The 27274-nt window shown below is 37.3% G+C and overlaps 1 protein-coding gene across 13 annotated transcripts in view; it reads right to left on the reverse strand.

The window, feature by feature from the left end:
• The window catches only part of FAM184A (family with sequence similarity 184 member A), a 74082-nt gene that overhangs the window by 40121 nt on the left and 6687 nt on the right, over positions 1-27274 (reverse strand). For all 13 annotated transcript variants that reach the window (XR_005256367.1, XR_005256368.1, XR_005256366.1 and 10 more), the window contains exons 2-4: positions 6945-7799; positions 3743-3878; positions 492-673 (exon numbers count right to left, since the gene is read on the reverse strand). Coding sequence is in view for 10 of the 13 variants with exons in the window: in XM_038132330.1 (XP_037988258.1) it covers positions 492-673; positions 3743-3878; positions 6945-7799 (1173 nt within the window). In the remaining 3 variants the exon portion in view is untranslated. The remainder of the gene's footprint in view (positions 1-491; positions 674-3742; positions 3879-6944; positions 7800-27274) is intronic.

Raw genomic sequence — 27274 nt, forward strand, 5'->3', positions numbered from 1 at the left:
GTAATTTTAAAAGATCCATGCAAAACAATACATATTTATTAAAAACCTAATTTTTCCTCTATTTAATCTGGGAAAACAACGATTGGGTATCAAGCCTATAGAGAATTTCTGTTTAGTATTTTTCAAACATGTTCAATGCATTTTCACCAAATGGCTTTTTAAACTGTTCTTTAATCATTTCACATTTGTCCTTCCTCAGACAATTTAGATACAAGGTATATACATACAAGGTCATAAATCAAATAAAATTGTTAGAAGATTGTCCAATGCAGTCAGACTGCTTTGGACAATCTTCTAATAAAGAAGTATTTCATCTGACTTCCCTTTAATCTCACTTTACACTCTACATTAGTCATTCTTTGTTGCTACATGAGATATATTTGAAACATACTAGTTGGTCATATCAAACAAAAATTAAAGCATAATATTTTATTTTCTGAGAATCCTGGTGTTTTTGGTTTTATTCAACTAAAGCCAGTAATCTGTTTAACCTTCTCCAATGCCAGAATTTGCTGCCTTTGTCGCTCATCCAGACTCTGTGTTTTGCTTTGTAATAAATTTCTTTCCTCTTCCAGCTGGGACAATTTTTCCTTTAATCTAGACTTTTCTGATTCCAAGTCTCTGATTGTAACTTCTTGAGTCATTTGAGTAGCTTGAAGCATTCCAATGTGACCTAAAAACAAAACAGCTCTTTAAAACCTCATACCATTGGTTTCATGCAATTGAAGTACACATTTACATTCCAGTGATAGCACAAATCCAGTGGAAGCTTGCATAGGGATCTCCCTTGTCTTCACTGCAATACTTCCTCTCCACTTCTCACTTGTTTAGTTTTATTGTAAAATGCCCAACAACAGAAGAGCACTTGGTGGGCCCCTTGGAAAGGGGCACCTTTCGTTTCAACTTTCCTTGTTCGAAGTTGCACATTGACTCCCAAAGGAAAGCAGAAGTAGGCAATTATAGGAACACTGAAGAACTGATCCCACCTAAACCTGCCTATTTCTATCCTAGAATAAGATTGACAACAGAAAGCAGAACACTGATGTCTAAAGATAAACATGCCATTGTTTTATCAAACTCCTAATTTAGCGGGCATACTAGATACATAGCTTTATCTGCTATAAAACTTAGGGAATTACACTTTATTTTGCTAAAGGGATATGACTAAAAGATATAAGAAAACTCTCTCTGTAGTAAAGTATGATCTAAATCCTTGCAGGTTGGAGGCTTCCTTTTAATTCCTTGATATATATTTTTGAAAACAAACAAACAAACAAAGGAAGTACAATTTCACTACACAATATAATCATCTGTCCTTCACATAACCAGCTGACAAAGGTTTATGACTTCAGAAATTTCTGTCTGTTCTTCTTGATATATATATATATATATATTATTGTAGGTAACTGACTAAAACAGTGACATTTCTGTTATTTTGGGAGATGCTCTGGAGTGAATAGAAGACTGTTCAGAAAAAGAGGATGCTTCTAGTTAGGTCCAACTAAAAGATGAGAGGTATTGTTTACTCTGAATAATTTTCTACTTTTTTTTTTGTAGTCTCAGTTTCTAGGGAAGACTGTTGTTCCCCTTCTCATTTTATTATAAATTTCAAAAATGACAGGTTGAATGACTGTTCAGTTTTATAACAAAGCATTGCTTTTATATTCAGGTTACTATGGAATAGCTATGAAAGTGGAATATATGCTATTTCTCACATGACAAAATCACTGAGCCTCATGATAAATTTCCACTTGTTGTAAAAGGCAAGATGTACCAAAAAGGAAACTGTTTTAGCCTTTGCTGCCTGTGGACACAGGTGTGAAGGGAAGAGCTATGATATATATAATGAAATTTGGAAATTAAAAATGCCTCAAAGTTAATAGTAATTTCATTAAAAACGTACACCTGTAATTGTACTAAGCCCTGGAGAATTCTAAAACTTGTTTTGACATTTTTGTTTGTAAAACTGAAAACTGAAGAGGAAGACTTAGCACAATGGGTATGCTTAGGTTCTGTAAATATTTTTTTGAAATCCTTATTTTAAAAGTTCAGCCATTTAAGAAAGGCATTTTCAAAACTAAAATTTTATACTCTAGCAATAATAATAATAATAAAATGACAATTTTCAGTTTTTCATACAAGTATGTCATACATATTTCATTGTAAGCACACACAGACCCTGATCTAGAGCTTTTGTCCTAGCAAGACCAACACAGAAGACAAGTTTCCCATTCCTCATGATCTACACAAAAAGGTATGAAATGCAGCACTTTCCTTACAAGTTTGGGAATCTCAGGATAAATGGAAGAAGAGTATTTTAAATGCCCCAAAGAGACTCAACAGAGTGTTCTAAAATTGGAATACGATGAGTAAACATTCTTTATGGTAATTAAGTATGAGAATTCAGTTTCTTTGAGGAAGGATTTTTGACTGTGAGCTGAAAATCAAGGAGATGGCAGTGGGCCAGTGTCAGAAACCATTTTCAAACAGGCTAGCACCCAACCACCCCACATGGGAATGGCTTGGTGGCACCACTGCAAACAGGGATTCTGGTTCTTGTTGCACAGCGATGCTCTAAAACACAGATGTTCTGCTGACAGCACCACTGAGCTTGGCAACAGCACAGACACACTGGGACTTCTGGTAAAGCTGAAAACCCCAGTGCCAGAGGACACCAGGCCTGGCCTCAATCACAGGCTAGCTGACTCCATGCCATCAGTAGTACAAAAAACCAGCCTAGGTACTTATTTCCACTACATCTGGGGTGGCCTGGTGAAACTCTCTCATACTTCTGCTTAAGGAATGAAGCAGCAACAGCTTTAGAGTGTATGAAAAAAAGGCTCTCATAGAGTCATGAATTTTTCTATGACTGCCTCACAAAACACCTTTTGGAGGGTCAGATGCCCATTTTACATACTCCCAGCAGCAAGCCTATTCCTTTTAGCTGTTTGATCTAATAGGATCTTGCAGTCTTGGGCTCCTGCTGGTCACTATACTCTTCCAACATACGGCTTAGACTACTGCTGGGCTTGTGCTAAGTTGTGTAGAAAACAATCAAGAATTGCTATAATTGGTCTAATTCATCAAGGCCAAAGATAAGCCAGGGGCCCCTTTTTAATCCCTGGAACCCTACCAATTGTATAGTTGTCCAAGTTCAAGTACTGGGGCACATGCTTACTACTGAGCACACTAGGGAGACCATGCCAAAGAGGGAAAAGAAACCTGCATGTGTAGAGTCAGGTCTTAAGCTATTTTTTGTGCCTTTCCACATGACAGCAACTACAAAGGAGCAAGGAAAGCAGCTATAGAGAAAACTTTAAAGGATTTATTATTCAATAAGCTGCAAATCTTCTGACAGTAGGTATAAAGGAAAGTACCACAGCATCAGCAAAAAGAAAAGACAACTGAAAAAAGGTGGAAGAACGGGAAGCATGTCTCAGTTACTATGTGGAGAACAGATACAGAGCAGAATTGTTCTAAGTGCAGTTCCGAGGCCTGGAAGATATGTACACGCCATACAAAGTACAGCACTTGGACAAATGAGTACACAAAAAAGGAAATTACAGCACAATGCATGTGATAGCAAAAAAAGTTTTAAAACCCTCAAAACCCTTTGGAAAATTCTATGGAAAGCATTAAACAGTCTTTAGGCACTCTAAAGCTGCATGAGGTTGACAGAAAAAGAAAAGGCTAGAATAAAAGGATGAAGTTTGTTTCCAGATTAAGTTACTGACATACATACTGGCTTTGAGAACAAGATCAGTGGCCTGCTGCTGTAAGCGCTCTCTGGCAGCTGCAAGCTCGCTTTCCACTTCTTTGTGTTTGCTTAACAATGACATCTCCTCCTCCTTCACATCATCTAGCTGTTTTTGAAGAACCTAGAGGAAACACATAATACCTGTTACCATCATATGCAATCGTGTCAATTTAAATGAACATTAGGTTAAAAGGCACAGAAGAGACCTTTCAGCAAACAAGTTTTATTCACACAAAAGCTGAAACAGTGCAATACTATTCCTGTATTCATTGTCTAATATATGTAATGCTTCAAAAATACTTTCTGAAGAACAAGATAATGGGTACATGGCATGACAGTAATGCATAAGAGAAATGTGACAATATTCAAAAAGGTACATGAAAAAAAGTCCTATAAAATGGTCCACAGAGTCTGGGGGTCAACTTTAGAAACCTGGTTTCTGGTATCTGAGAGTTTTTCACATTAAAGAATACATTATGTATTCATAGCAGTTCAGTTTTCCTTATTGCAACTCAGAGTGTTTACTACTGACTCAAATTAAGCTACATTTGGAGCTACATAAAATGAGAGCTGGGCAATTACCTCTGTCAAGCATTCCTGGGGGTCACTGCTAGGACCAGCACTTTTTAGCATGTTTCTCAGCAACATGGGCAGTGGTATCAGGTGCATCCTCAGCGAGCTCACTGACAACACCAAGCTGTGTGGTGCAGTCGACTCACTGGAGAGAAGGGAAGGGATGTCATCCTGAGGGACCTTGGCAGGCTTGAGAGGTGGGACTGGGCAAACTCAAGGAGTTCAACAACACCAAGAGTAAGGTCCTACACCTGGGTTGGGGCAATCCCAAGCACAAGTACAGCCTGGGTGGAGACTAGCCCTGGGGAGAAGGACGCTGGAACAAAAAGCTCAATATGACTTATCAATGTGCACTCATAGCCCAGAAAGCCAATCACGTCTTGGGATGCATCAAAAGCAGCCAGCAGGTCACAGGAGGTGATTCTGTCCCTCCACTCTACTCTTTTTAGACCCCACCTGTATGCCTGTGTGCCCAGGTATGGCAGCCCCAACACAAGAAAGACAAGGACCTTTCAGAAAAAGTCCAGAGGAGGCCACTAAATCAATCACAGGGCTGGACGCTGGATCTCCTATCCAGACACGCTGAAACAATGTTCAGCCTGGAGAAGAGAAGATTCTTGGGGAGACCTTTGAACAGCCTTCCAGTATCTAAAGAAGGCCTAACAGAGCAGGAAAAGGACTTTTGACAGACATGCAGTGACAAGACAGGGGGGAGTTGCCTTAAGCTGAAGAAGCATAGGTTTAGATTAGATATTATGAAGAAATTATTTCCTTTGAGGGTGGTGAGACACTGGAACAGGCTGCCCACAGAGGTTGTGGACTTCCCATCCCTGGAGGTGTTCAAGGCTGTATGGGACTCTAAGCAAGTTGGTCTAGTGCAAGGCAGCCCATGGCAGAGGGTTTGGAGCTAGATGATCTTGACTGTTCCTTCCAAAACAAACTATTCTATAGTTCTATGATTCTAAACTTTTCTTATGCCTTAAATCAGATGCACTGATTCACAACAGCATATCTTGGAGAGTGTCATGTGTTCTAGCCGTGCAGGAGGGAAAAGAAAATAGTGTTCTGGTTCAAAAGAAAATATAGATTTCTCATAATTCAAGTTACTGAAACAGTAAAGAGTCATTTCATAAACTAAAGCAAAAGAGAGAATTGGGGAAAACACTGTACAGGATGTATAATGAAACAGACACCAGATGTGGTGAGATTATGCATTTCATCACCTCATCCACAGTGATCAGAGATGGACCTGACTTTAAAATCTGTTGTAGATACTGCAGCAGACTCCTCCTCTTCTTTGGGAACAAAATTCCTCTACCACATGAATGATCAATAACCAGTTCCACCATCACCCCAGCTTTCCATAAACCCACCTCCTGAAGCCCCTTGCAGAAGAGGCAGAGACATGTGATGAACTGACTGCAGGCCCCCTTCACTATCCCCCTGCATCAATGTAGGGGAAGTGGCTAGAGAATTGCAAATAAAGTTAAGCCTAGGAAAGATGAAATGGTGGGGAGAAAGTGTTCTTTTAAGATTTGGTTTAACTTCTCATTATCCTACTTTGATTTGATTGGCAATAAATTTGGTAATAAATCCTTTTTCCCAAGTCAAGTCTGTTTAGCCCATGATGGTAACTGATGAGTGATCTCTCCCTCTTCTTAACTCAGAAGTCTTTCATTACAGTCTCTCTCCTCTGTTCAGCTGAGGAGAAGGGCGGTAGAGCAGCTTTGGTGAGCACTTGGCATGCAGCCAGGGTCAACCCAACACACTAAATAAAACTGTGTTGGAGTTTAACCCACTAAGCAGCTAAGTATGGAACAGCCACTTGCTCACTACTGCCAAAGTGGGACAGGGAAGGGAATTGGAAGGGTAAAAGTGGGAAAATTCGTGGGTTGAGATCAAGACTGTTTGATAGATGAAACAAAAGCCACACACATACAAGCAATTAAAACAAGGAATTCATTCACTACTTCCCATGGGAGGGCAGGCATTCAGCCATCCCCAGGAAAGCAGGGCTCCATCTGGCATAACGCTGACTTGGAAAGGCAAACACCATCACTCCTTCCTCCTTCCCCCAGATTTATATGCTGAGCATTATGTCATATAATATGGAATATCCGTGTGTTCAGTCGGGGTCAGCTGTCCTGGCTGTGCCCCATTCCAGCTCCTTGTACACCCCCAGCCTCCTCACTGAAGGGTGGGGTGAAAAGCCAAAAAGACCTTGACTCTGTGTAGGCACAGCACAGCAATAACTAAACCATTCCTGAATTAGCAACACTGTTTCCAACATGTTTGGATTTGTTTCCAACAAATCCAAAACATGGCACCCCACAAGCTCCTATTGAGAAAATTAACCTACCTGAGCCAAACCCAGTAACATACTGAAAGAGCGTGCAGTATTTCAGTTGCTGCTTGTGAAAATATTGTTAATTAAACAATTAAGATTAAAGTAGAAATAAATGACAAAAAATTGAAGATGATGACAAGCATGTATGAATGATAGAAAATTAAGTTTACACACTCTAATAACCTCAACCTAACAGCCGCATGAAAACACTGCTTTCATAGGAAAAGAAAATTCACAGTCTTGGGAACAACATATCATCAGTCTCACCTGAACATTGTTTTCTGCAGTACCAAGAGCCACCTGAAGTTTTTGGCATTTTTCCCGAAGACTAGCAGCTTCATCCTGGACCATTTGCAATTCAGTTTTAAGCTTCCCCAGATTCTTCCGTAACATACTTTCCTGGTTCTGAAATTCTTTTCTTAGCTCCACTTCTTTCTCTTTGCAGGCATGTAGACTTTCTGCTGTAAAAAGCTGAGATCTTTTCAAAGAGTCAAGTTCATGTTCATAGAAGGACTGTGCTTTGCTGAGTTTGCCTTCATAGTCCTCAATGAGCTTTTTTTTTTCCAGCCTTAACTCTTCAATTTTACTGTTCAAGTCTTCCAGCTCCAGTCTATGCAATTCCTCCATTTTCTCTTGCCCCTTGCTTAAAGTAGCATTCTGACTCTGATGAGTCTTCAGAAGCTCTTGAATTTCAAGCCTGTGGGCAGCTTTTAAGTCTTCCAGAGCTGTACGCTTGTCCTTCTCATACTGTACTTGCAACTGCATGAAACTTCGTAGCCTTTCCTCAAATTTCTTTCTGATCTCTTCTACTTCCCTTGACATGGTCACTACACGTTGGACATGCTGAGCTTCTGCACAAAGCTGCATATCTTCCACTCTATCCTTATATGCTTCAAATTCTGTCAAGGCCTGATGTTTCATCTTTTTGTGATCTTCCAGTGACTCTTCCAAAACCTGAATCTTTCTCTTGAGATCCATTTCTTCTGCCACTTTACTTTTATACTGCAAGATCTTCTCTCTGGTCTCTGCAAGAATTTGTTGGATTTCTTCTTCATGAGCATCCTTAAGGGCTTGGATAGCTGCTTCATGTTCGTCATTTTTAGTGTTCAAAGCATATATTACCTGCAAACATGAAATAATATTATATTAAGAGAAAAGGCATTCTGGTTATCTGTTAAACACCAAGAAAAACATACCTAGGTACTCTGAAAGCTACTTCACCAATCTGGCTTGTTTCCATCACACAAATAAGACACCAAATGTTATTAAGGATGTAACTGCATAAATGCGGTACTAGTCATGATATTCTTATACATCTTAAAGAGTAGGGTAGTTTTTCTGTCCTCCTTAAACACCTGATTTTCCTAAGGAAAGCTTTGTCTTTCTATCCATGTTGTTGCTGTAAATACACCAGGGATGGGGGGGAAAGCACACTTAAAATGCATTTAAAAGAACCCTCAAACTTATTTGGAATAGTTCAAAGCACAGACTTAAAAAAACCCAAACTGCAGAGATCTTTCTGTTGGAAAATAACACACAGAGTATATATATCACAACAAGAAATTCAACTGGAACAAAAAATGTATCTCAGATCCCTCCTTTCCAAACACTACATGTTCTTAAATATTTCATTTCAGAAACATCAAAAATGCAAACACTAGTTATTCTGGATCATAATCTTGATGGTTGCCCAGATACAATTTCACTTTTGACAGCTTATCTAGTAAACATTTTGTGTATCCTAAGGTCTAAGGTCCCTTACTACATAAATTCACCGACTTCCCAGCTAGCAAGTCAGCTAAACAGAAAAGTTCAGGGCAGGACAGCCAGCAATCTGGGGAGCCCAGGGAGCTAAGCAGTTCAAGAAGGCTGTGAAAGCAGTAAAACCACGAGCATTCAATGAAAGCTTCAAGATATATCCTAAGGGATGCTTCAACTGCACCACAACATAGTAGATCTTGGTTACAGATAACTATGTGTGTCTGTATCTGTATATGTCAGTGAATAAACTATCCATGCAATAGGTGGGGTTAATGCAATCTTTTGCTTCAATAACTCCAGCAATTCTCCCCATACTTCCTAGATATACAGGCACCAGAGCTATAAAACACATCTGAACTAAATAAAAAGGTCTTCTGATTAGTGCAACTTGTGTATCTTAGAAATTAAGAAGAAGCAACAAAAACGAACAACAAAGAAGCAGCAGGGGATTTTCTTTTTTAACTGAGGACAGAACCTAGACCGGTCCTCCACCAGCAAAAAAACAGGCAACAGATGAAGTTGTGCTGACTTGCCCCCAAGGCTGGGAAATATGAAGCAGGCACTGAATTGCTCTCCTGACACCAAGCAAAAGCCTCTATGCTCCAGACTAAAGAAAAGTGTCTACAGCCGAGTGTTCAGATGAGCCACAAAGCTCAAAGAAGCTCTCATAAGTGAAAGAGTAGATTCAAGACTTTGGCTCTGGTGTTCTTTCATTTGTTGGTTTGAACAGAAGTCCAGACATTTATTATAAATTTTATGCCTTTTATGCATCTTATTCTAAATTTTATGCCTGAAATAACATACCTCATTCTGTTATCTGAGCAGATAAAATATAAAAAAGACAAAAAAAAATCCCAAAAAGACAGGTTTAGATTACAATTGAAAAGAAAAATAAAAAATAAAAAAGCTCTGAAGAAACATTAGATGCAAAAACCAAAAACCCCCACCATCACCTATCTTTATATAGCAAGGAATTAACTTAAAAATATCACAAAAACACTTTAAACTTCTTCTAATTCCATTTTTAACACATGTACATGCTATTTAATGAAAGAGGAAAAAAAACATAGGTTTTCCATAGAATTTGGAGACTTGTTTTTAGCACCACCTACATATCTGCAGTTATCAATGACACTTATGGCTTTTTTCCTCCCCAGATTAAAAAAAAAATAAATAAAAAAATTCCTATTTTGAAGGAGTTTCATGGTACAGAAACTCACAAAACTCTACCAAAACATTGCAAAAAATGACAACCAAACCACATGCAATCTCCTTAGCAAAATCACAACTATAACTGAAAGACCTTAACCATCTTATTGTCTTTGGTGATGCCAACAGTAACTTCTGATCACAAAGATATGACCTCCCTCCTGGTACCAACAGTCTCAGCTATTGATCCCAAAGGCTTGTTTCCCTGCTGGTTTAATGGTGACTAGTGTTCAACTTCTTTGTTCATATCAAAAATTACTTGAAAACAGAGGATTTGGGGTTTTTCCAAATGTTATATGCACTGTCTTGCATGAGTAGTGCCTTAGTTTTGGTTAGAGAAGTGGAACAATGCAGTTTAAAAGGTACTATAAAAAAAACAAATCTCACACTTAGGATCAGGTCATTAAAATAAGCAATTGCAGAACACTAGGTCAAATCCCACACTCAAAACAGCCCTTGACTCTTGTCCTTGTGCACAGAAGTTCTAGAATGTTTTTCACTTCAGGCAGTGTTACAGTCTCAGGTTATGCAGCACTACGATCTGCAGAAAGTATAAATCATAAAGCATTTTCAAGGGTATTATGATTTAGCAGTGGAAACCACACTGAAAACTCCAAGTCAAAAATAAATCCATGTGCAATGCCACATTTGGAAGATATCTTTAAATTCTCATTATTGACTTGCTCCTTACTAAAAGCACTGAACAGCAACAAATTCAATTAAAATTCAAGCACAACTCGTTCCCTAAAAGAAGGGCATTCATATCTTATGGGAAATGTAAAAATAAAATGCATGCAACTAAATATTTCATCATAACATATGCCTTATAGCAGCCTGAATTCCAGCTCCATCATATTACTCTAAACCTCACTATTTTTAAAGAAATGGAATAGCTGTATCAGATTTTATTTTTGAGAATTTGATGCACTGTATTAATATAGGAACACAGGGAAAAAAGTCTGTACTAACCGAAGCAAAAGCAACTTAACAGCACTTCAATGAAATGCAAGCAAAAATTGAAGTACCTTAAAGCAAATGAATACATTTAAAGTTCTAGCTAAAACACATGCTTCCTTCTCAAGTAAGTTTCTGAAAATTAAAAAGCAATGAGGTTGCAAGCATTGGAGGTAAGTAGATAAAACAAGTTTTGCACTCTGTTTTTAAATGAGAGCATGAATACCTGGTAAGCATGCTTGTAAATGCTTTTAAAAACGATTTTTTAAAACCCTGCAGCTTTTTTATTACAACTGCATAATACTAAGAACCATAAACTGCTTATTTGAGTAATTCATATTTTTCCAGCTCTACTCTAACTGCATATAGCAATTCTTATCACACAACAGGAAAAAAAAATCATGCTTTACTGTATTTTCAGTCAGCATAACATTTCAGAGGGACAGACAGAACCATACTCTAAGGATACAGAGATTGCCAGCTAATACTTTTTATACAAAACAGTAACTTAATTATTAATGAAAACCTACTGAAATACTGTGTGTATTGGTCTGAAGAACTACAACAGAGTAAGTTAGTACCAGCAACAGCAATAACCTTGGTTATGCCAGTAATTACTGGATTGTTTAGTTATATTCTACATAGTAAGGTGAAGCAAGTCAGACCCTACACTAGCTTTGGTGTTTTGAGCTACATGGAATACAAACAACAATTCCTCTTCCACACTGTTTGTGTCTGAAAGATGAAAGTTTGGCTGATAAATACTTTTTACCCCAAACCAGATGTTATGGTTTGGAAAGATGACCAAGTCTTGCATGTACTCAGCTGTACTTCAGTCATCTGCTCCTGACAGCAATTTAGTCAGGATAGAATGCTCTTCTAATTACAAATGTGTAATTCACCTTAATACTAGAATTGCATGCAAATTATTTTGCAGCACAGAAAACCACAGTCTATGATTCCATGAAAATATCCCAAAAAACGTGCATGCTTCATTTTCTCTAATGTTACATCAAAACAAGAACTGATACCTATGGGAAAAAAAAAATCACTACACATCTTACACAAACATCAATCTTCTGACCGGTAAACCTCCACTTCAGACTTGATGTGTGGGTCCCTGGGTCAGAGTACCGTGTTCAGCCGTGTTCAGGTGAACTGCTGCGTTCCCAGTGCTCCCAGGGTGCTGCTGCCTGAACACCAGCCTGAAACACCAGAGTCTCCAGAGGCATCCCCAGATTTTGCCCATCTCTGGAATGAACCACACAAGGGCAGTGCCAACAAGAAATGCTGGAGCATAACCTTCTAACCATGTATAAGATGAGGAACAATGAGCCTGACCTACCCTTGCTCTCTGTGGGTAGGTAAGAATTACTTCACATAGGAAGCAGTAACATACTGAGAAACAGTAAAAGTGCAGCAAACAGAAAAGTTCAGCCTACAAAATCAGTAAGAAACCTTAAAAAAATTGCAAGCATTATCAATAACTAATTTTATGTATAAATATTTCCTCTGTGATAGTTCAAAACAATAATGTTTTTTGGTACAACAGGTATTGCACTAATTTTTCCCCTTTTCTTCCAGTTGACCAAATAATGTCCAAAAAATAAGATATATTTGTATTTCAGCATTTAAAATTTACATATTATGATCAATTTAAGACAAAATAAACTACCTAACTTAATAGCCAGGAAAAGTTTGTTTTACAGGACAAATTTCTTCTCCTTAGCACATTATAAGAATACAACGATACAGGAAAGTACTTCAAAGCTGTTTAAAACTGCCTTTCATAAAAGCTGACCACAATTGCAGAGTACAGGATTACAAATGTGTTACTACATACAAAAGTAGGCAGACAGTTATAACATGTATACAAAAAAACCCCCAAACCTCAAAAGCTATGTATGTCCATTTTTCTTTCTTTCTTTTTAATTTAAATTTTAAAAAACATCAATTTATCTAGAAAGATCTTTTGCTTCCTTATGGAAAATCTCACAAATATATGATGCTTTGTCAATCAAGAACTTTTTGTTGCTGATAACAAACACAGAAACAAGCCTAGACCTTTAGGTCAGGATTTCTTAGACATCACAGAAAAGGAGGAAGGAAGATACGTGTTCTTCAGCTACACAGCTCATTGCAAGTCTTTCCAAATACCTGGGCCAGTGCATTAGGGGCACAGTACAATGAGCAGGGAAGGGACAAATATGGTCTGCAGCTGCAAAAGGAATGCCCCCTGCCAATAGCATCTCCCCCCAAAAAGCTGGTCTAATTATACCAGTCTTCCTTTGAGATAAAATGCACAGAGGGCAAGAACTTGATTTTTTTTCATAAAAAACACACTTTCACATGAAATTTATTATTAAAATATTCTTTATGCTATTCGACAATCTTCATGTGCTAACTGAATTTATACTAAAGTAAAATTCAGTATTTTATTCCTCTAGAAACAAATACTGGATTATTTTTATTACAGCAACTAGCTTTCCAAAGCAATTTCTAATGACTTTTTTTTTACAATTAATTATTTAGAGAATGACACTATGAAGCTCAACATAATTTTAAAGTATTGAGCATTAACAGATATCCACTACTACCTAGGGATCTACCCTTAGATAAGAAATTTTTCATTTTCACACTTATTGATATACACTAAAATTTCTGTAAAAGAGGGTAAGTCCAAGGCCATGCACCACTCACCAACGTCTACAATGAGAATAAAACACAGGGGGAAAAAATCATTTTTTATTTTCAAGTTTACTGATGTTTAATACTATATACATTAGGTATAGCACCTCACAGGGGCCCATACACTTAGAGGAGCTTTCTTCATGCTCATAAATACCTGCTCTTCTAGTACCTGTAATCTGATGTACTGATAATCCATTTCTACTTTCAGAACTGCCAAGTACAGATCAGTATCATATTTAACTTGACTTACAGTCCTTCCTGTGTTTTCTTTATTTGTGTATGGCCCACACTGAAATATTAACTCTTATGAATTGTCTGAAAATCCTACTGGTTTAAAACATCTGCTTGCATTTACAGCTCAGCATGTTTATAAATTATTACAGTGCCTGTATCTTAAAATTTAATTATCAGAAAAAGGCATGCCACAGTCCAATTAATCGTGGGGGAGGAGATGTCCCACTCAAAGAAGAGGTGCAGAGCACACCTTGACACAGGGACAGAGAGGCCAGCTTATTCACTATGGCCTTTCTCCTAGAATTGTACCAGACAGCAAATGGGAGGCTTTTTGGGAGCTCATCAGGAGCTTTATGCTACCACAGCCAATCTTGGAAATATGCACTTGGTCCAAATCCAGGAACAGGGATAGCCTTTATCAATCAGGTAACACAAATTGAAATCATGGCAGCAGGTAAAGCTACAGCTACAGAGCACTCTGTAATCAGATTCAGCAAGAGGAGCACATTACCTGCACCTCTTTTGATAGCACAACACACTAAACAGCAATATGAGAATGGAATTCTCAAGTTCAGAAGCCAGGCAGTCAAGAGTGGTTTAAACCTAAGGCTTCGGGGCCAGGACACAACAATATATGATCCTACAAGTGATTTTAGCAGTCAGCAGCGAACCAAGAAGGAGCTCACCCATCACAAGAGGTCAAGTGGGCAATCAGGCCCTGCTGTCCTTTGCTCTAGTAGCAGAGTGCCTCCAAGACTGGGTCTCACCAGTGAAACACCACCACAGGGGGACAAAAGGGGATTTGACAGAGGCATCAGCACATCTGTGAGAGTGACAGAAATAGACATTTGGGGGCAAATCCATTCCATTAAGCAGAGTAAATATAATACTGGATACAGGGACAGATGGCATCCTGAAACAGAAAATTCCTTTTTTTCTCCTTACATGGTTATTTTGGATGTGCTGCAGAAAAGGGAAAAGTGGGGTATTTTCCTCACCACAACAAATTATAATGGAACAAAGGAATTTAATAACTGTACTCCATTTTCTGAGGAGAAAAAGAGCAGATATATCTTACAAATATGAACAAAAATAAAAAATAGGAGGGAAAAGGAGGAAAAATACAGTTCACTTTAAAAAGGTTTTTAAAAGAATCATGACCTGGCTAAAGTGTGACAGACAGACACAATGCTGCACCACCCAAATCAGGAGGAATTTCTCACTGAGAGGGTTATCAAGATTGAGTATGGGCTGCTCAGGGAGGTGGTGCAGTCACCATGCCCTGAGGTGTTCAATAAACAAATGGACATGGTTCTTAGTGCTATGGTCTAGTTAATATAATGGTGTTTGGTCATAGGCTGGACTCAATCTTGGACACCTTTCCCCACATTAATGATTTTATGCCTCTATGAATCATGATACAACCTTCAGAATATCTTCAGCTGAGGCATAAATTCAGGTACAAAACAAGCAGTTGTGATGTCAAACAAACAAGAAATACTGATTAAATGGGAAGAGCTATATCAAGATAATATCACAGGACTATGAGAGATGGGTTGGGTATGCACTAGACATCTCTAGTCAGTGTCCATGCTGCAGATGGACAGGCAAGTGGCCAGATTTAATTCAACTAATTTTCAGGAGTAGAACACCTCAGAATTATATGTACAAGGCAGAACTGAAATAATTTTTCCAGGCAGAAAGAAGTAGACTTGAAGACCTTGATAGAAAGACAAGAAGCAGCTGGATAGAAGTGAAGTGCAACTCTACTATAAACCAAATTAGGGAAGACATCACCATTAGTGCTTTGTATGACCTGGCACTTAATCTCACACTTGGCTACTACGCGACATCTATTTCTGAGAGAAATGCTCAGCTGTTCTACACTGGCATTGCTGTCTCTAATGGAGTTACATAAGTTTACAGGGTTCAGCAATCCAGTTCTGTACATTTATGCTGCACTTTTCTCAAACAGAGCGATTTCTGAGAAATATATTTATTACCTGTGTGACGGAGACATTTACTTTTGTTAGCTGCACGTAAGTTTGTTTTCTGTGCCAAAGTGTAAAACCAATTTGCAGAATAAGTCAAAACAGCGTTTAATGTATGTTTCAATTTCATTATGACATCAAAAATATTTTCACAATGACAGGTTTTAATACAACACAAGAATATGTTGAAGACAGACTTTCATGAAAGAGGGTAAAATTGTTTAGAAACAGCTTCAAAAGTTAGTCAGAATAGGAACAAATTCTAGCAGAAAACAGTTTAAATGTTTTGTAATGGCTCCTTGAAAATCAACCTTTATTTTTAAACACAACCACTTGTAAATCAAGTGGTCTAAACACAACCAACTTGTAAATCAAATTGAGTGGTACTAAACCTCCAACTTGCTTAACATAAGGGGAGCTCTACTATACAAATGTTATCCAAATACAACAGTTACAATGCCTCTAAGACTACTTCAGCTCTATCACTTAAAAATTATTTGTTCATCCCAAATCATCACCAGTGTTTCAGAATTACATTACAGAGAAAACACAGATGCCATATTTTCCTCTGCTTTAATCACCTGCTAGCCATAGTAAGTTCATCCTTTCTTTCTTCAATTTCTGTGTTTATTATAATCAAATTACATCCTAATGGTCAGTCAAGTCATAGTTAATGAAGTCAGAATTTTTTCCCCAACAATGTAATTCAGAAATTTTTCTCATTCTATGTATTTTTAGAAGGAAAATATAGTTTCTAATTCACCAATTATGCCTTTCCTTAACAAAAAGCAAAGTCATATCACTCCTTGAAAAAGCATCCACAGAAGAAAAATAGCCTTCTGGTGCAAAAGATGAGATGGCACTGAGGAAGTGGGCTGTCTTCAGTAGGATCAAATGCCTTAAAGGATGACGTTCACTGACATGGAAGCAATGAGAGCCTAAAAGGATGAACAGAATTTGAAATTTTCTGCAAAGTACATTTCTCTGACAAATCCATCACACTTAGAGAATCTCAATTTGGAGTGAAAAAAACCAATCATATAAAAGGGGTAAGATTAGTCAGCTGATTCCATTTATTGTCAGAAAGCAAAGCTTAAGTTTTTCTATTTTGTTCTAAAATCTTTTTTTTTTTTAAAAGGCCACTATAAGTAATGCCTAATCCAATCATAAGCAATTATATAGATATAAATTATAATTTAAGTCTCCCTTTTTTGCTAAACTGGGCTAAATTATCCTTCATACAATCACATCATCTGTACTTTCACCTACTCTATTTCCATCAGAAAGAAACATTTAAGTCATGTAGTTATCTGTACTACATAGATTAAGTTACAACACTCAAAATAATCCAAATTCAAAAAACTACTGTCCCATTTCCTTCCAAATCTATTTCCTTACTTTATCATTCAAGCTAACTTTCATTATAGCTCAATACTAAAAACTTGCTCTTAAATCTTAATCTATTTCACCTTCAAATCTAACCTCCTATTGACTTTCACCTTACGAAGTGTCATGTTTTTAAACATTTATTTTTCACTAGATTTTTATAATGAAAACCTGTCTGGTCACTGCCTGGTTTTAGATTTTTCAATACATGGCTTAGAAATATATAGCTTTTTAATAACCAAGGGTACGCAAGCTGAGTGGTCCTGCTTTTTAGGAAAACAATTTTTTTCCCACCAATATTGGGAACTGGCTTTAAATATTTAGAATGAAAGAGATTTGTTTATTCTTTTACTTGGCAAGGTGGGAAAAAAGGAAAGCAAAGATGATAGAGACAGAACAACAAATGCAGAAATTTAAAGTAAAATGTAGCATCTCCATTTCGAAATCTGCTCTAGAGGATATCCAAAGCAATATTTCTGAGTGCCATCACCTGAAAATGTCACAAGTACTTTTGGATAATTGTAAATGAAGTTGACACTAAAGAAAGATGATCTCTTTTCCTCTTAGTTTGCTTGTAAACCTGAAAGCAAGGCATAGTCAGCATTATTATCACTCATACACACTATTCATTCTTACTGAAGAGTCCTCAAGTGTTGAACTGATGAAAGCATTAGCAAAAGGTCTTTTTGTAGTCTGCTTTCCCCAAAAAACCACAATACTGCATGACAAGCCAGAGAAAAGGTCTTCCCAGTTTCCTCTTCCCCACCAAAACAAAGTTCATTTTTGCACTCTCTCCGCTTGCAAGTCTTGTCCTCTCAATGCCTGATCTATTTTGGGTTTAATGTCCTCAAGAATTTCTGTACACTTCATGCAATTTGAGTATCTAGTGGTTCCTCACAGCAGATGAGACCATGCAGATAAGAACATACCACTAGTGGATCAAACAAGAAATCATCAGTGTTTTGAAAAGCAGACTGGAAAACAAATCCATTGCTTGCTCATAATTGATTTTCTACTTTCCAGACTTGTTAAAGGAAGGAAAGGCATGGAGCCGTCCAAGCAAGCATACAGCTCCGTAGGAAAGAAATATTAGTGCAAAAACATATATGGCAAGACTCCCAATACAGTATTTTTATCTACAGCATCTTTCCCTTTTCTAGAAGGCATCAACTACAAACTGCCTCTGAAACTTTTAATGCTAAGTTTCCAGAATAAATAAAGGAAATTCCAACCAGAATCATGGAATTTTTAATAACTGCAGAAGAATTTGAGCTACTTTCCCAGAAAGAAACTACCTTGAAGCAATTTCTCTTCTTTCCTCTGGAAAAAAAAATCTACATTTTAACCAACAAAATAAAATCCATGTTCATGCTAAGATGTATCACTAATTCGACTGGCTTTTTTTAAAAATTTAAGATTATAGAAGCAAAATCAAAGTAAGCAGAAGGTAGCACAGTCACCAGTTGAGAGTCCAAGTTTATTTTCAAAGCAAAGCCCCAGATGAATCTAGGACAAATCTGTAGTGGCCTACTGGGATACTTTCCAGTAACCTACAGGTACCAATCATGCAATGGAAAAAAATTTGTAATTCCTAGCTACATCTCAATATTTACACAATAATGACTATTAGTTTTGACATCTGACACTCACAACTTACAGGTTCAAAGTAACTATTATATTATAACACAGTAGCTATTATAGAAACACCGTGTATACATAATCACAGAAAGGCTGAGGTCAGAAGACCCATCTGGAGGTTACCTAGTCTAACCTAGACCCTGAGCAAAGCAGGGTCAGCTAGAACAGACTATGCTGGGCTTGCTCAAGTGGGTTTTGAATGTCTCCAAGGAAGACAACGATGTAACATATGTGGGCAGCCTGTGCCAGAATGTGACCATCCTCACAGTAAAAAAAAAAAAAAAAGAGTTTTCTTGTGTTTTTGTTTGTGCCTATTGCATGAGACACCACTAAGAATATGCCTGCTCAGTCCTCTTTACTCCTCACCATCTGGTGTACACACACATTCATAAGATCCCCCTGAGCCTTCCCTTCTCCAGGCTAAACAGTTGCATCTCTCCGCCTCTCCCAGCATGACAGATGGTCCAGTCTCCTCAACATAGCGGCCTTTTGCTGGAGTTGCTCCAGTATGTCCATGACTCTCTCATATGGGGGAGCCTTCGAACCAGACCCAGCACTCCAGGTGTGTTTCACCAGCACAGAGCAGAGGGGAGGGATCACCTCCCTTGAACTGCTGTGGCACGCATTCCCGCGCAGTCCAGTGTGCCATTGACCTTCTCTGCCCGAGGCACACTGCTGGCCCACGTTCAACTCGTGTCCACCAGGACCCCGGGGCCTTTACTGCCCAGCTCTTTCCAGCCAGTCGATTCTAACCACGTCCCTGCTGTGCTGCCCCAGATAGGCCTTCACATGAGGCTCCTGTCGGTGCATTCCTCCAGCCTGTCCAGCTCTGAATAGCAGCACACCCATCTGTTTTACCAACCCCTTGCCCCACTTTTGTACTGGCTGCAAACTTGCTGAGTGTGCATTCTGGCTCAGCCTCCAGCTCATAACAGAGATGTTAAACAGACTGGCCTCTAGGGCACACTGTTAGCGACCAGCCCTCAACTGGGCTTCTGCAACTGACCACAAAGTCCAGAGGTTCAGCTAGCTTTTAGTCTACTTTAATGTCTACTTGTCTAGCACACACTTGGACAAGACTCACAGGCACATGACAAAGAAGAGTGGAGATGTAACCGATTTTAAATTTCCTTTAAAAAGCTGTACCAAAAAAAAAAAAAAAAACCAAAAAGACTAAATACATTTTTTCTCATAGTATCTAGTCTACCTACTTAAAGTTTGTGCAGTTCCCTCCACCACAAGTTTTCTAAATCATTCAATGAAAAAGTGGAAAAAAATTATATATATAACTAGGAAAACTGTAGTATCTCCATCAGAGACCCACAGGAAAATTGATGCTCTTACAAAAGCATATAATTATACTGCTTTGTCCTAAAGCATCTCTTTTTTTTTTCTATTCATCCCATTAAATACAGTAAAAGTAGAATCCTGAACACTCAGTCCAACAGCTATACTTTCTTATTACAGCTATCCAGTTGAATCAAAACTTCATAAGTTTTGATAATCTTCTGGAGAGCTACCCTACTGAATGTTCTTAAAAATTTGCCTCATGCAATTGCAATAAAGGCTTCTACTATTGTTTCTGTTTGGCAGCTGGAACACAAGGAGCTTATTTTAAGAGTACTTATACTGTAAATGATTTGTCAGATTTGCCTCTTTTACAATACTTACTTTATTCCACATAAAATGAGAGACATTAACTCCTATTCTTCAAGCAATTCATCATACCGAATTCCACAGTTCAAGACTGTTCAGAATTTTTCACTTCCAACAAAAATTCCCCACACCTGATGAGTCAGTCAAATAAGCATCTTCATCGAGACCTCAAGTTTTGGCTGAGATTAGCTATCCCAAGAAGAAAATCTGTGATAGTTAGTATGATAAAGATGATTAAAGGTACACTAAGAAGTTTTCTTTCTTTCTTCAGTATCTATTACTTCCTTTTTTAAATTCAACAAATGAGAAAACAGTGGCAACCTTAAATCAAGGAATACATATGAATCAAACAAGTGCACCTGTGAGAAAGGAAAAAAAAATCACTGAGCACTTGTGTGCAACTTCACTTTAAATAATTAGCTCAAGGCCTCTGATGCGTACAGGTCTGTATCACACACTTGTCAGTATATATATTCAGTCCCTCATACAAACATGCTTAGTTTTGACTACTACTGCAAAAATCTTCCACTTTTTACACAATAAGGAAAACAAAAAATAAGCTAAGTTGGTGGCATATTAAAAAATACACAATTAGTTAAGACAAAAAATTAAGAATGATCTATGCAACTCATGTACAAAGAACACACTGAGATATCATTCCAAGGCCCATTTTACGACTATTCTATGTACAGTGCAACTGTCAATACACCAGCTGTAATTCAATACCAAAAATTATAACTCACATCTTAACTTGTTAAGAGACAGCATGGAACAATTTGTTTTTCAGACTTGGACATTTAACAGTTAACAGCAAATTTGCTTAAGTTTTCCAGTACTTTTTTTCAAAGTTGATTTTCAAATTAGCTAGCAAATACCATTTAAACTTTGGTTTGTTGGTGGGTTTTTAACATCACTTTTACACAGGAAGCACAAGTATCTTCAGCTCCTGATCCACCACTGCCTCCATTACACAGTCAGGAAAGATTCTAATAAAGATGAAAGTTTTTGATATTTAGCTCTGTTCTGTTTCCTGCATATCCTCTCCCTAATTTTAATCTATACTTTTTAGAGAATTTCCATTACTTTGTTCTTATAGTTTAAGGGTTAAAGAGACTGCATACAATACAGCTTCCAAAACAAAATCTCTTCCATGAAAGTGTAAGGTTTTCTTTATGGTAAGTTCATTAAAAATGAACAAGCTTTAGGCATAAAAACAGACCTATGTGTATTTCAGAAATGTCTCATTTTACAGATAAAAAGTTAAACATGTATTTGTATTTCTCAGTTTTCCAGAGTTTACATTTAAGTTCTCAATATACTTCCTATATTTTGGGCAGTCTTCAATCACAGAACCGGATGTAAAATACACTAAAAGTCAAAACAGAGTATCCAACTAATTCATTGTGCATCCCAATTCATTATTCATTCAACTGGAAACAACTATTTCCTCCTGTTACAGGCTCACTTGGGATGCACTTGCAACCACAAATCAATATCCCTGTGCTGGGATAGGTGTGGCAGTACCAACACCAAATCAAAACCCCTTTTCAGTTCTGGCAGCCTCTATCAATCAGGTTATGCCAGAAAAAAAATTACAAATCTGTAGCATAGTAGCTTCAGACAATTCCCCAAGACAGTTAAATCTTGAGAAACATACTGAAGAAAAAAAATAAAAATAAAAGATACTAAGTGACAGATGTACAAATTCCCCAATCTGCCTCCCTGTGTGAAAGAATCCCATTTACCCTCTAATCGCCTAGCTAGACTACAGTTGACACATCTGCTATATGACTAGACCTTCAATTGCTGCAAGGAAAACAGGATAGGCCAAGGGGCTCTTCTCAAGTTGTGTTTGTCTCAGAGCTGCATTTCCTTTCAGATTTGTTTCTTAAATACTTGCATATCTGATTTCAGCCTTTCAGGTATATAGATCCCTAGAGATCCTCATTCTACAAAATTATTCCACATATAAACAAAGGAATTTTCTCTCAGCAGAGTAATATTAAGTTCAGAACTTCCCAAAACAAGAAGTAGTAACACCTAAGTGGAGGAAAAGGGTGAAAATGGTACTCAACTTAAAAACCTGGATCACTGTTTTTGATTAATCACCAAAGTAAGGCGTTTTCGTAGTATGTTGTTTCAATAGGTAATTTCCTCTTATTTTAACATCCAGAAATAAAAGACATATCTTTAGTGAATTTTATGACAAGACAATAGTATTTCCAGCTTCCTAAGACCCTTACAAGCTAAAAATGCAGTTATTTCAGAACAGAATAAAACAAATATTTAATCCTTTTTTTTGTATATTCCGTAAGCCAGCTTTTGAAAATCAAACATAAACCCCTCTTTCAGAGTCCTGACAAAATTAAGAAAATGCTGCTGCTCATTCAAATATTCCCAAACATTTCTTAATTTACTAACAGACAGAACTCTGAAAAATACCAGTGCCTGTTTTAATTTTCACTTCTTTGTCCTTTTTTTTTTTTTGTTTTTATTCTGATAGGTTTCTGGGAAGACACTACAAAACAGCATGCCACACATTTTCAGAGAAATAACTCACTGCACTTACCTCCACAGTGCTCAGCAGAATCAATGTTATAGCTCGCCACATAAAACATTTGGGAAATTGTAGTTATATAAGCTGGGCCTCTAACGAGATTTTGCCAGTAGGGAAATGTGCTGGTTTGCATAAACCAAGCCAGACTTGGTTGCTGTTGACACCAGTGCCAGTGAGGATAAAGTGTGGAGGCAGCCTCACACCTGGTACCATGGAGAGCTGTGGCTGCCACCCACCCCCACAGCCAAGGGGCAGCCAAGGGTCAGGAGAAAAATTCAACACAGCCCACAGGCAGTGTCTGACAAGGCTCCTCTTCCCAAGAGAAGAGCCTCACAAGTCTCCCAAGAAACGCACATACAGCCTCACACTTCACTAAGTATATACAGATTGTGTTCTTTGATAAAATTCCTTCTTGTAGGTCAACTTAAGACTACTCCCAGTTCTTTGACAAAGCAACCGGGTTTTTATGCTTCCAAGACCAGGGAATTTTCTTCATTCCTTCCTAAAGCTTTAAAAAAAAATCCCCCTTTTCTAGTAAGAGTTCTCTTCTCTATGTGGGAACAGATGAGGCTCAAGATTAGTAGTGAATGTAGAGTTGAACGTAACTTGTGAGTTAGGACTTGAACTAAGGGACCAACTTTATCAAAATTTCATATAGGCCCCTAGAGAAGCTGGAGTTTATGATCAGTGTGTAATTTTTTAATATATTCTAGAGTGAGAAGGTGTGTTACTTCTGTCTACAACCTTACCAAGCTACCAGTTTTTTGAAAGCAGGAAATTTAATTTCCCTCAGGACTGGGGAGCATAGATGCATAAGGAAAAAAAAAAAAAACAACCAAAAAACAAAACACTCCACAGAAACAAAAAACACACCACAACAAAACCCCATCCCAAAACATTTAAAAACTTCCATTAGAGGAAAATAGTCTATTACACAAACAGCTTTGTCAAAAAATCCCCCAAAACAAAACAAAAAACTCCAGCAACACACAACACCCCCCCACCACCCCAACAACCTGGTATTTGAAATCTAATTTATTCTAGACTATCAACTCAGAGCTATGGAAAAGAATGCAAACCAACAGAGGCTAAACTTGCTTCAGGCTCTTCACTTGTTCACAACGCAGCTCCTAAAGCAGTGCCTGCCCAAAGTGATAAGAATTCCGATCTCATGCATTATTAGATATTTGCAGGCAAGACAGAATATACCTAACACACCAAATTGCCATATATACCTTTTCAATCCACAGTGTGGACCATTCACAGGATGTGAAAAAGAGCACAGAAATAAAGGAAGACAAGAATCACAGGAATAGAAAGAATGGCCACAGAACATTTCCAGGTCAGCTCAAGGAATATGTAAACTGAGCTTTGTGTCCAAGTACAGCCTCAGCATAAAGCAAATGAGCATATGTCTTCAAAAGAAAAAAAAAGAGAAGGGGTGTTGAGGAAAGGACTGACATATGACATAAAACTCTAAGTTAACATGATAACGTTACACGGTGTATGGAAAGCTAATGAACAACACGGACAAAATAATGGACCAAAATTTCAAATAAATTTCTACCATTCTGTGTCACAACAAAGTATTTTCTTCAATAAATGAGTTATGTTGACAAGACAGGTTAAGGTTGAGAAGAAAGACATGCATAGATTTTCAAGGTGTTTTGCCTTTTTTTATGTATAAACGTACAATTGATTACTTATTACAACCAGCTACAATAAACTACATTTTAAGTGTGAAACCTACACTTACACAAAGCAGTTAAATAAAAAAATCAAGTCCTTTTCCTTAATCCTTATTGAAGAAATAATTTCCCATTATCTTCATTTGTCAAATTTTAAAAGGACAAAGACAGTCACAGAAGATTACTGTAATACATTTTAGTACAACCTATCCAAACACATCAGCATCCATAATGCAAAATACTAGATCTGAGAAGGCAGTGTCAGATACCCTTTACTAAAAGTTATTGCTTTCAGTCACATTGTGAGCAAAAACACTGTTCAAATAAAAGTCTTTGGATTATAGCACACCTGTTTTCTGAACATATTACAATTCAGCTTTCTAGCAATTAAATTTTAGGACGCTGGTTGAAAAGATTAAAGTAATCTCATAAAAATTAAAACAGAAAACTAGTACTTCTCATATTCACCTCATGCTACTTCTTGCAGCTAAAAGGTTGTCTTTCATTTAATGGCAGCATCTTGAAGAAGGACTTCATGAACTTTTTAACATTAGCTATTTTTAAAAGCTGTCATTTTGATCCAAGTCAAGTGACAACCTCAGCAAAAGGTTCTTTCTCCTCCTAGCCTTCTAGATTCAGTTAGAAGAGCCTGGCTGAGGAAACAGAACCAGGTAATATGCATAAAGTAGGACAAGATGGTGAATAGCTTTAGACTGTTTTGTTTCTTCTGGTTATTTTTGGAACGCAATGCCTTTGGTTACTGGTATGACATCAGTCATTAGAAGAATACACAGATGCCTGGCTTATGACTGCCCAACTCATATCAGCCAAGAGACATATACATCTGATTTCATAATATTATGTTGAGATTTGCTGGGTTTATTTAGCAACAAGCCTGCAAACAGTTAGAAAAAGTTAGTGACTATTTTAAGGTAATGCCCTCCTCCTTTTTAAAGGTCAAAGGAGAATGAACCTTCAATGGAGAATTGAAATGCTGAAAAACAGTAGTGTCACTGACAAAATTACTGTTTTTATGAAAGCCAAAGCCTGAGTTCAAAGAATGAGATACTGAAATAATTTAAGTGCTTAGAAACTACTCAGGGCTAGAAGTTGCTGTACCAAAACAATGACTTATGACAAATAACACTTCTAAGCATGTATTAGATGCAGTACACCTCTAACTGTACTTCTAGACATTAAAAAATAGAGTATGTGTAATCAAGAGGCTGCATGACAATACAGTAATATACAAACAGTATGCAAAGCAATGCTGTTGCCAAATCCACTTTTACTGCACTTGAAAAAAGCACAAAACCACAATGTTTAATATTAAATTGCAATCTGACTTCTTCTAAAGTGCTAAGTCTGTCAATTGAAACAAATTCTTTGTACATTTATGATATTTCAAATACCAACAACACCAAAAAAACCCACAAAAAACCTCACCACACTGTCTTCTGCTGATAAATTTTTGTAAGACTTGTCAAATCAAAACTCCTTAGAGGATTGAGTACTTCAGAGCGCTGTGCCCATACTAATTTACAAGTGTATGAAATAATTAATCTATAAATACCTTGTACAGTTACAGAGTTCAACTAATGATTTCCTTTTTCAAATATACATAAAAGACTCTTCAGGTTAGAACTTTTACATCTGAAGGAAAGCATTTCAGTATTGCTTTCTTAACTCTGAACTGGTACTTCCATCTAAAAAGAAAATTACAAAAGCCTTCCTTCATGAAGCAGTACTTAGCTGAAAACAGTAACAACAACAAAACCCTAAATCAATATATATTCAAAATATTTCTTTTTTTTTTTCATAAGGTTTATATTGCCCTACATAAAAGCAGCTAAAGGTTGGCAGATTTTAAACTTCACAGGTGTTGCAATATCAGGTTTCGTTTATGTCCTGCATGTTCTTCCTTCTTTAGTTTTTAAATGTTGACATGTTGTTAACATTGACATTAGCAGTAAAATCCATGTATTTCCAGTTTTTCTTTAAATATCCTGAAAGTGTTGATGTATGGGATTTAACAGCTGAAGCACAAACCAGAACAATAACATCTCATAGTCTTCCAGCTCTTTGTACCTCTATATTATTTAATGTTGGCAGTGAATAATAAACAAGAGCATATAGAATCTTAAGGATCTTTTTCAACCTCATGACTCTTAAGATCATCAAGTCCAACTTTAAACTTAACACTTGCAAGTTTACCACTAAACTATATCCCCAGCTGCCATGTCATTTATCCTCTCCCCCAGTTTATTTATTTATCACTTAATATTTATTATTATTTTGGATGTTCATAAAACAAGGAGAAAAAAAACCCAAAATAATCTCCGAGAAGCTCATATACCACAAGTGTATTAAAGAGGCATTTTAGACTAGTAACATATGTGAATGTGTGATCAGACAGTTTTTCAACATCACACTTTCAACTACACACATACAGGAAATATCTTTAGAACATCAAGTTATCAGCAGCCTCAGAAGAACTCTAAGTTCTTCTGGTTCAGTCAACCATTAAAACTATGTGGGTGGAGAGCAGAGGAATTCATTAGAGTATATTTCTTTTTTATATTGAAAATATTTCATTCTTGTCCTCCTTCTTTCTTCTTGATGTCTTGTGATAAAAGACTGTAAAGTCATTGACCCAATTCACACATCACAACACTGAGCTCTAAAATATACCCACATCAGGTCAACATAGAACCCCTGCAGTCGCACCTTACAGGTTTGCAATGATAATGAAGGGAAGAACCATTTGAGAGCTATATGATCCTTATAAATCACCAAATTCCATCATTTTTGTCCTACAAAACATGGATGGTA

Source organism: Motacilla alba, chromosome 3 (assembly GCF_015832195.1).
Source record: "Motacilla alba alba isolate MOTALB_02 chromosome 3, Motacilla_alba_V1.0_pri, whole genome shotgun sequence".
NCBI classification, from domain to species: domain Eukaryota; kingdom Metazoa; phylum Chordata; class Aves; order Passeriformes; family Motacillidae; genus Motacilla; species Motacilla alba.